The sequence below is a fragment of the Anopheles moucheti genome, chromosome 2 (genome assembly GCF_943734755.1).
Source record: "Anopheles moucheti chromosome 2, idAnoMoucSN_F20_07, whole genome shotgun sequence".
In the NCBI taxonomy this organism is placed as follows: domain Eukaryota; kingdom Metazoa; phylum Arthropoda; class Insecta; order Diptera; family Culicidae; genus Anopheles; species Anopheles moucheti.
The window spans coordinates 25,827,795-25,838,941 of NC_069140.1; the positions used below are offsets into that span (position 1 = coordinate 25,827,795).

The window sequence follows — 11,147 nt, forward strand, 5'->3', positions numbered from 1 at the left end:
GGAAACTCCGACAAACAAACGGCGTAAAGTCATTTTCTCTCACGTACGTGCTCGTTGTGGCCTTTCGCTACAAAAACCCCGAAAAACCCCCCGAACCACTTTAGCGTACCGACTGGTTTTCGTTTAAGTAGCTGGTTTGGTTCACATTCCCGGCACTCCCGGAATGTGCCGACAGAAGGACACGCCGCAAAGGAAGTAGCTGAGCCTCGCACGCAAAGCAAAAGCTTCCCAACCTCAACTATTTATCCGAGCCGGAATCGGTTTGGGTGAAGATTTTGGGCAGCAGGAAATGCACTCATTGGCTTGCTTTCTATACGGAAGGCTCTACAGTTTCCTACACATGTCCTGATGGGTAAAGGATACGCGTACGCATGTAGCGCATCGCATAGGCAAGAAACAAACCCCATCTGTGGCTCAAATTACATGAAGAATGTACCAAACAACACACATCCCAATCACACCACAATGGACCATTTTCTTAAGGAAATTAGCTTGAAAATTTGACTTTCCTAATGGTGGCCAGGGAATGTGGGTTTCCGTGGCGTTGCTGGGTGTGAGTATTATCCGACCGTCAGGAAAGAAAAAGACGAGATCGGCAATGTAATCGGATACGGGATCGGATCCACGGCAAGTGGGCTTTTGTGATGCCCGCAAATGGAATGGGGTTTCGACGTGTGTGTGTGTATGACTAAAGACGAGTTAGATATCGCTTTCTGTTTCCAGCATCATACACAAAAAGGGGGGGGTGTAACGTCTCGTGTCAACACCATCAACACTTGCGAAGGACAATAAAATTCTCCAATTTCATCCTAACTTTTCCATTCGGGCGGGTCTTTTCCCAACCCATGTCAGCCCTGCTGTGGTGTGGTAATGGTTATTGTTTTACAAATGCCTTGTTCTTCGGACAGTTTTTGCTGTGCGTAGGTAAGGATGGGTTTTAGAATAAATTTTGGTAACAGATTTCTTCATTGTTTAAACGATCAAGATTATTTAAACATTGTTAGCTGTAACAAACCATATACAGTAACTCGACTTTTCGTGAGATTTCCTGTATAACATTAAGAGATCTAATTCTTATTTTCTATATTTCTAAGTCTACGTTCGACAACTCCCTCATAATTTATCTTCGAATCCCCGTAAGTAGGTTCTCGGAACCGCGTACCACGGGAAAACACTTTGCAATAATAATTAAATAGTTTCCGATGGAACTCTTCGCAGCCATCTCCTAGCACAGAGCTAAAAAAGAAATGCTCAACAAGGCAAACAAAGCCAAAAGGATGAAGTTTGCAGAAGGAGCATTGCTAGTTAATCTCTGGAGTTCTTTATAATGATACTTTGGATAATTAAATGCAAATTCGATCTTTTTAAGCGACGTTGGAGAATTCGCATTTCAGGTATTTGAGACCATTTGCAAGGCTTCCATAACGAAGGAAACGTGAAGTGTGAGGAAGGCAATGGAATGGTCCGGTGGTATTTATTCGCCCAATAGACTGGGAAGAATCGCGAAAATCCTCAGAATTCCTCCAAATTTTACGAAATCTTAAAGTATTTTGAAGATGACCAAGGCTTTCCTCTGATCTTGTTCGGGTATATTGTCTGGAGTCCTCACAAAACCCGGCCCGCCAAAATCTCACCTCAAATTAGTTGGTTATTTCAGAAGCCAGAATCGATAAACCTGGTGTTGTCTAGCGCCCTAGCGCATGTTTGAAAATAACTTCATCTACAGTATCTAAAAAACATCGCCAAGTTGTCGTTTGTTGATTTTATTTGGCTCATCAGTGTGTCATCAGTGGTTATTAGTGTTTTGCTATAGGTAACGTGCTATATTGACGATAAATAACATAAAAATATTTTTTTAAAACCCTTTTTTAACTACCAAATCATTGACATAAATGTAAATCTTTCTCTTTTGGGGTGGCCCAGCGGCATGATGAGACTAAAACAAAATCCAAAAAAATACTGATGTCCAATCGACTTACACTTTATGCCATTCCCAACGTTCGTCGGTGTTGCCCATGGTCCGTTAAGCTCAAAAAAAGAACGTCCAGTACGTAACCACTAAACAAACGACGATTATTTTCCAATTTCCTTCATAAATCCATGTGGACCGTGTGTGCTGGGAGTGAAAGCCACCCTAGTAGGTGCCAATAACATCATTCCATCCAGACCAAACCAAGCTCAGTTCGGCACCGGTGGCAAATGTCTTAGCGTGCAAATCCTCTTACCTGGTCGCAAAAAAACGAAGAACAAACAATGTCCCGGCAACGATAACGATCTGTGCGCTATCTTGCAGAATCCACCTGTCCTCCTGGGTTCATGCGGATTGTGTGGCGCTCGATGCTATCACGACGATGTAATCCTATTTCTACAACCGGTAACACCGGGTGACCGCTTTGTCTGTGCTGCTATTCCTGCTATCGACGGTCGATAGGAACTGGCACGGTAAGAGCATAAAAATCTATTCCGAGATACGACACGTGCTAGTTTTGGTTCTCAATCAAAAAAATAAACACAAAAACCGATCAAACGATAGACCATGTAAGCCACCGGTTATAGCGTAAAGGACGATCGGACCGTGTTTGGCGTACAAATTGAGCTATCGTATTTGCGTGTTTTTTTTTTCGGTCCGGTGCTGCATTATCCCTTGTACTGCAAAAGGACGTAAGGAATTCTTACCGAATCCACTCACTGGCCACTGGTCATATGTGAGTAGATTCCATTTTTTTTTCTTCTGGCACTTTCATGTTTCATCCCCCCGTTTCTGTGCGCTTGTCAACGGGCAGTTATTATTCAACCAATTTGCACCCGCCTCGATACGGGCACGGTTCGAGACAGATCAGGGGTTTGCATTATATTCACTCCTCCGATTCGGTCCCCGATCATCGGTCCGATCCACAAAACCACATCAGACCCTCATCTTTACCTCGGGGCGCACAATCACTCAACCGCAACCAGAAGCAAAAGATGAACGCCCCTTCTTTATGATGACGAGCCACTTGAAACCGGTTGCACTTAATCGAAAATTTATTGTTTCCATTTTCCGGTTCCTCGTGGGTTTCCCTCCCTGGGCGTGTGTGAGAAAAGTGTTTCCTTCCCTTTCGAATCGCTACAAATATGCTGCGGGGAGTCGAATCAAAGCTAAACCGCCTGCGTACCCGAACGTACACGCATAATTTCCTTCCGGTAACAATCGTTAACCGCTCGCTAGCGGAGAACAGAAAAAAACAAGAGGGTGTCCATGTCCTATGCTATGGTTTCTATATAAAGTTAGTGAAAAAATCCCGACCTTGTCTCCCATTCAATTGATGCCCGTGCTGGCCAGTGATCTGAACCAGAAGGAGAGGAGGGCTGAATGGTGTGTGGGAAGGAAAAGTGTCCTGCCGAATTCTGAATTGCCACCCGGGCACTAGGAAATTGATCACTTCCGCCTAAGGTTTTCCTCGCCTGCGTTATCACATACGCGTTTAAGTGTCCTGGTATAGAAAACACCCTCTGGCCACACACTATCGGCCAGGATCTCTGATTCTACGGAGCATTTGGGCTTTTTGTTCCACGTGAAACAACGCGTGAAATAGGGCACTCGTCACCTAACTGTCTGTACCAATGGAAATGGATCTTTTTTTCCCGTACGACAAAACAATTTACGCGTGGATTGATAAGTTCATTGAGTACACTGAGCCCAAATATGTTTGTGTGCTCTTTAAAGAATCTTCCAGTAAGGACTACAAACATATCCGATCAGTTTAAAAAAAAACTATGTCCCAAGGTGCTAATACTGTTTCAGGATATACAGCGTAACAATAATATACAAGCAAGCTTAAAAAACTAAACTTAACAATGCAAACTTTCAACATCTTACAGTTCTTCGTTGCTAATGGATCTTCAGAGTTTACTTCAGAGTGGCTTCTTTGGAGATTCATGAATCTCCAGAGTTTCTTCAATTTTTCATGTTCTTGAGAATTTTATCATCTTTAGACTTTCGAAAATCTTTGGAGAATTCTTCACATGATTTGAACAACCATTCACAAATGGTCCATTAGGCACTGAACGATCACTGATCAGTTGTTTAAATGTTAACAGCTTATTGGGCAAAAATATTTTTTGAACTTTGTTTTTCACAAATACATCGAAAAATTCTACAGTTTTTGGTAATAATTTATTTATTTCCTAAAATTAGTTTTATCACTTTATACGAAATACTTGGAGCCATTGTGTAATATAAGCTTAACGGTTACTGGATGATATAATTAATTGAATAACCACCCTATTGAATTCATTTATTTATTTTTTGGTAAAAGGCGAATAATGCTCAACACTAAAGTTGACTATCTGTTTCCACAATCTACCCCAAAACTTATCAATCAACCATCCCGTTTCACAACCGACCGAACATCCCTGCACTCCTTCCAAGGGAAGCGAAACGCATTACACAAGGTGCCCTGCTATTGTGCCAAGTTTCAAAACCAACAATTATTATTCTAACCGAGAAAATCTAATTTACACTTCCCACCACCTCCTCCTCCGCTTCAGTTCCTCCCAATTCAACCCATTGTTACTCCGTCGGTGATGATCCGGTGCATAATTGTGCGGCAAATTGGTTGTCAAAATATTGCCCTCAGCAAGCCACAAGACGCCGTCGCCCCCTTGTGCTGGGTGTGGAGGCGCCTTGTCCAAAAAATGCCGGCTAGCGAGGGATGAACGCAGCAACACAGCATTATAGCCCGAGGCGCCCGAAACATGACTGAATGCGGACCGAGACCGAGGATTGCTTCGTTTGATTAGCCTAAGCTGTGTCGGCTGAGTCGGGTAATTCGGTAATTCGATAGTGACTGGATTGGGGGATTCGTATGGTTGTGCTGAAGATATTTGATAATGTAGTAGTGAGAGGGGTTTCAATTCTATTGGCGGGTGTGGCCATTTACATATTGTGTGGTTATATAAATCAATCAACCCTGTTACCGTATTACCGTACAATAATAGGGCAATTATGTGTGTGTGTGTTTATGGGACTATTAAACACCCAGGATCACGATCGTATGATTTCGTGTAAAAAGTGTTCATCTTTTCAAAATGGAGCCCGCATTATGAACGAGTATTAAAAGAATTTGCTATATTAAAACAAGTGAAACCACTAGCAATAGCATACATAAATCCTACTTCCTTGACGTAACGACTTAAACAGCTCGTTCCAATCACGGCATCATGTAAGTTTTTTTGTTTAGCTTTTCATCCTCTTACTTTCTAACCATCACTGCTGACGGAAGTTGCAAAAGTTTGCAATGCGCGAACGTCAATCATCGCTCTGCAGTTCTCACTGTTTGATTGTTGGCATTTTCTTTTTTCCATTTTTTGTTTCGATTACTTTTTTGCATACACTCACACACACACACACGAGCATGCACATTCGTTCGTACTACAAACAATACCACAGCAAGTCGTTCGGCCATGTTTGCACACTCTCTCGTGTTGTTCGATCGAACCACACATCGGGAGCTCGTTATGCACCGAATGTGCGGCCAGGTTGGTAACGTTGGTCTACACTGGCCCACCTGGCATTTCCCGCGGGCCCAGCCAAACCCGCACGGCCGTGTACCGTTTTGTCAACATACCCACAGCATCTCCGGTAAGGTCTGTTTATGCTTGCAAAACGATGCAACGCAATCGATATCGTGGCACGGTATCTGGGGACAGTTTGCGGTGGCTAAATATGCAGTCAAAATGCACACACATATTTTCGTGCTGCAATTGCACACCGTTGCACCGGTTTGCACCGTGGCGGATTAAATCCATTAAAAATTCGCAACCGTCATCGGTGAGAAGAGGTTTCCTGTTGGTAAATGTATGATTTTGTTTTGTTTTGTGTGTCTTTTTTTTCGCCTTCATTTGCCTTTTGCGCTTAACGGGGGTGAACTTTAAATTTTGAGCGTACGTAACATTGAGTGTAGCAACTGTCAAGTTGAATTGTGCCGCACGATTCCATCAAGTTACCCATGAAATTTGCAGAAACTCGAGCAGAATCAACCCGTCACGCAAACTTTAATCAAGCACACTTGAAGCTTTCACAGATGAAAAACAAAAACAAAAAAAAAACAATATTCCAAACTCTTCTACATATTCACTTAACTTTTCCACTGATTAACGTAAGGGGTAACTGTTTAAATTAGCAAAATTCGGTTCTTGTACTTACTCGCAAACCGTGGATCACTGGCGGTGGAACCGTACCAACCGGCGGCGGCCGAATTGCGCATATCGGTGTAATGGCCCGCCAGCGAAAGGTTATCCGTCGGCGCACAGTAACTCTGGACACCGGGACTGTGGTACAGTGGACCCATTGCGTACGGGTTCGCCATGCTACTGCTGCCGGTCGTCGTACTTCCGGTGGTCGTGTTTGGCCCGAGGGCACTCGGTGAGTTAACGCTGCTGCCGCCGCTACGGAATGAAGCCAAATTGAACATTAGTCAGGGGGGTCAACTGCAAGCTTACGGTACAAAGATCATCGGATGAGCAATAGATTAGTTGGAGCTATATGCGACCTGCGCAGGTCTTTTGTGAATTAAAAAAAAAAACATTGTGAATTGTACTATACATTTTTATGAACAAAAAGTGTGGAGCTTACGGTGAAGGATTTCATCTACCTAGAATATTATATCTCGAAAGTTCAATTAAATTAGTTTTAATTACCCTAAATACTAATGTCACTTTAATGTCACTTGTATAAGAACCTACATTTGAAAAAAAAATCGTCTTATGTTTAAAACTAGTCGGAAGAAGTTTTTTATCTGATTTTAAACTCTATTATGTCTTTATTATAAAGTCTTTATTATGACTTTAAAACAATCGGTGTAGTGTATCTCAATATTGTTCCTAATTTCTTAAATCAAAACTTAAGTCATAATATGACAATCAGTTCTTGCTATTAATTGAGGTATGTTATTGTTATGTTTTTCAAGGTATGTCTAGAATTCAAGAGCTACAGTTTGAAGTTTATTTCAAGTTGAAGCAGAACATGCAGAGTTAGTTCTGGAATCTCTTGGGACGGGTCTGGTGTCATGCCGGTAACGGCGCCCTGTCTTCACACGACAGGACCTGTCCATAATCCCACTCTGACCAAACCTCCGTACGCAGGACTGACTATCCAGCTAATAAAGGTAAATAAAGCCTAGGAAAGCCAGAAAATGATCGGGCTCTAAGTCTTTTGAGTTTGTTGTGGAGCTTGTTCAAAAGGGAAATGGTTCTGATCTGAGGGAATGATCTTCGCCGACCGATGCTCTGCTGGCTTTCCTTTCAACTTCAACTTTACAACTTCAAATCCGTCAGGGTTTTATCCGATTCGGGAAAGTGTCAAGGATTCTTGATCTGTCTGGGCGCATCTTGGTAAAACTTAAGTAGAGTCCAGGAGTTTTAACTTTGCCCCATGAACTCATGTTGTTATAAAGGGTACTGCTCTAGTCATCTCCAATTATTTTATACAACTATACTTTGACGTCACATGACGAAATGTTCTGAAATGCTTTAATATCTTTGGTAGCTTAACCTACAATCGTTAAAGTATTAACACGCAAAATATTGGCATCAACGACTACCAGAAGCTAAACACGCGGTCGTACCTGTACGGTGAAGGTGGATTCGCGGTCAGTTCCAGCTTGCGGTACTCCTCGATCGGGCTTAGTATGTCGGTGACGCTAAACGGTGTCGAGTGGCTGTGGAGGGCCGAGTTGTGCTGCAGGTTCTGCAGATGCTGCAGGCTGGTCAGATGATGGTGATGGTGATGGTGGTGATGGTGGTTTGGCGCCTTGGGCGACAAGCTCATAACCAGATCGACACCATTCAGATCCGGTAACAGTCCATGCTCTTGCTCGGAATCGTCTGGATACACTCCAGAGACACTCGATAGCGTGGTGGACATGTACACCCGAATTCGCTTGGAGCGCCACCCGACACGATGAAAGAATGGAACCGGGTCCCGCGTTTATGACCTGCGTTCGATACCTAACCACTCGACTCAACTACACGGGAGCACCGAATGGGTTTGCTTCGGTTAGTTTGGCGAACCTTACAAATGTTTTTCTTTTGTTGTTGCTATTCGTGGCTAACGCTGACGTTTCACCACACTTGTTTCATGGCACTCTTGCCTCGCGCCCAAAGTAGTAACAACACAGGCACATATACACCTACACATACATAAGCACACGTGCACACTTCTCGACATCGACACTAACTAACACTGATCGCCTGATCGAGTGAGTACTCACTGCAGTGCATGCATTTTCTTTCGTTTCGCAACTATCACGATATTAATCCTCGTATCGAAAGATGACAAACCAGCACGTTTCTTTCACACCGTACACATGAAGTTTAATTGTAAATCCTACGTATTTGATTCTTTCACATAGGGAAATGTATCTTCTCGGGCTGTGACGATGTGTGGATCTTTCCGGTTCGATTGCACTTGACACTTTTTACCCCTGGAGTTACCTTCGCTCTCCTTCTCGAATCAATATTCTTCGTTCTTGCACGAGTATAATTGCACCTTCACGCACTACACCCGTCACAGGGCAGATCTGGTTCTCTGCTGCAACAACTTATCCGCTCATCGCCGAGACGCGCGTACCACTGTTGTTGGTTGTTTGTTTGTGATCTACTTCAAACCCATCACCACACTACACACTACACGGCGTCTTCCAGTGCCGTTACCGTTTTTCCTTCGTTGCCCTTTATGTTGCGGGTTAAAACACTTTTCCCACCCCGGAATCTGCAGGGCACGGTCGCAATGGCGGGGGCAGTGTGAGTTGGTCACTTTTGCGCACCCGGTGTGGCGTGTTGACACAAAATTAGACTCTTATCGCTTGGCGACGGCCACTGCTGCTCTGCATGCACTTGGGGTTTTCGCTGCATACACCCTGGTGTATGTGCCAGGGCCAGCTTTTCATTCGCTACACGGCCACTGCGGGGAGACGGTAAAAAAGACGTACCACAAACGCGCGCGCACACAAACACACTCACATACACACACATACACTCACCACTCGAGACGCACTGTGGAAAATGTGTCCGTCAAGCGGCGCTGAAGAGGTCTGTCTGCCAGAAACTGAACGAACGTACTGCTGCCATCCGATGCGGTACAGCTTCCTTCATCCCTACTACACAAACCAGCGGGATCTGTGGTGTGAGTGCCCCATGCGAGGTTTTGCGTGTTTTGCACGGTGAGCGAAACATCTCACCGGGCGTGAGAGACGCCGGTGAGAAATATGGGCGGAGTTAGCCGTGATGTGGTGAGCAGTGCCCGCATTGTTCGCTTCGGCGAAGGAAATGCTGTAATTGTTTTGTGTATGGGGTTGGTTGGGAAGGGGTGGATTGCGAAGGGGATGGAAATGCTGGAAATGAAGGGAAAGTAGCACGCCCACTTTACGAGCACCATTTTTTTTCGTTCGCCATCATCACCATCCGATTGGTTCCTCGAGTGCACTTGAAAGGCGTGTCTTTCATCCAAAAATTGTTATTGTGTTTTGTGCGTCTATTCTTCCAGTAGAATGTGAAAGCACCGGAAAGGAAAGTGGAAAGCAGTGTCGGAGGAAAACGGCTCCCGGAAACGGTAGGATAGTGTCGTTTTTTTCTGTTTGTTGTATTGCTTTGTTTAATGCACGCTATTTGCTATTATAGTTTATATTATGCGCTCTTTACCGGTCGTCTCTTTGGGATTTTTTTTATCGTACGGCTCGTTGGCGAAGGCCCCGCTTTCCTGGGCGTCATGAAAAAAAGCGAAGGAGGGGAGTAGGTACCAGCAGCTAATCCAAAGTGAAACAAAACTCGCAAAAGGACTCTTTTCTGCTTGATGTTCGCATGTGCGTCTCTTGTTTCACTGTGCACCGTTCGATTTTGCACACAAACACGCATGCTCGCATGTGGAACGGGTGTTGGACGGGCCGTTGCTACCCCCCCGTCAAACGGTCGAGGAAACGCGTTGTTTTTTAGCTCGAGTTTTCCTCCCTTTTTTCACACACTCTATCAGCTCGTAAAGAGTCGATGGCGATGAAGGGGGAAGAACGCCGGCGGTTGGCAGGGAACAGAAACGGCAAAGCTCCGACGTTGAAGGACGTTAAATCAATAGCAAGAGGAGGGGGCTTTTTTTCGGGAGTCCTACCGTAGCACTCTGCAAGCTGCCCGGGCACACCGGGGAAAGGATGCACGGAGGACGAAACACGTAACACAGCGGAATGCAAGAACAAAGGCATCCTATTGTTCCACGCTCTTCTGGCAAGCGGGCGAGCCTACTGCGTTTGATGCTGCCAGGCGCGCGCTACGTTGGATGAGTTTCCACTAGGAAAATTAGCGTGTTGGTATGGGTGTGTGTGTATGTGTGTGATTGAGAGGACAAACAGAGTGGCAGGAGTAGAACGAACGACCGACGAACCGAGGACCGTCCCGTGCGCGATGTGATGGAATCACAATTAAATGTTCATCAAACAAGGTTCGGGACGGCTGAGGGCGTGCAGCAGAAGGGAGTCCTAGTAGGGGGCACAGAATGGTTAAGAAAACTGATTTATTAAACATTAAATCCCGAATGAATGGTAGCTTTCAGTTCATTTCGAAACACAATGCAACTAGTCTACCAAATCAAAATGCTATGGTGCTATTTCTTTGTCTAAAGGAGGTTAAGTAGTATTAAATTTATCGAAGAATTCAATTAACAAAGATATTCAAATACTTTTTTTGCTAACACCATAAAATAAGGGATGCTGGTTGACTGGTTCATAGAAAATGGGACTCTCTCTCTCTCTCCCTCTCTCTCTCTCTCTCTCTCTCTCTCTCTCTCTCTCTCTCTCTCTCTCTCTCTCTCTCTCTCTCTCGATCGCTCACTCGTAGGCACCGGCACTGAGACGGGTCATGAATTTGTCATAGCTATTTTTGACCATTGGCTGATGGACACCCAGGATTCGCAAACTATCAGTAATGAAATAAAAACAAACGCTGCTTTAAAGTCCGCATAGAGACGAAAACCGGTCAAATGGCAAAACGAGAAGGAAAGAGAGCGAATATTTTTTTGAAATAAATAAACACACACACACACACTCAGAAGAGAAGTTGGTGCGGCTGTAGGAAAAGGGAAAACCCAACCCCCTGGAAACCAACCTACCCTACATGTCCTT

General features: G+C 44.5%; 1 protein-coding gene across 1 annotated transcript in view; it reads right to left on the bottom strand.

Moving 5' to 3' along the window:
• The window catches only part of LOC128310114 (thyroid transcription factor 1-like), a 29,641-nt gene extending 21,348 nt beyond the window's left edge, over positions 1 to 8,293 (bottom strand). The window contains exons 1-2 of the mRNA XM_053046666.1: positions 7,608 to 8,293; positions 6,188 to 6,429 (exon numbers count right to left, since the gene is read on the bottom strand). Coding sequence (XP_052902626.1) covers positions 6,188 to 6,429; positions 7,608 to 7,906 — 541 coding nt within the window. The 5' untranslated portion in view covers positions 7,907 to 8,293. The remainder of the gene's footprint in view (positions 1 to 6,187; positions 6,430 to 7,607) is intronic.
• Positions 8,294 to 11,147: the final 2,854 nt, after the last annotated feature.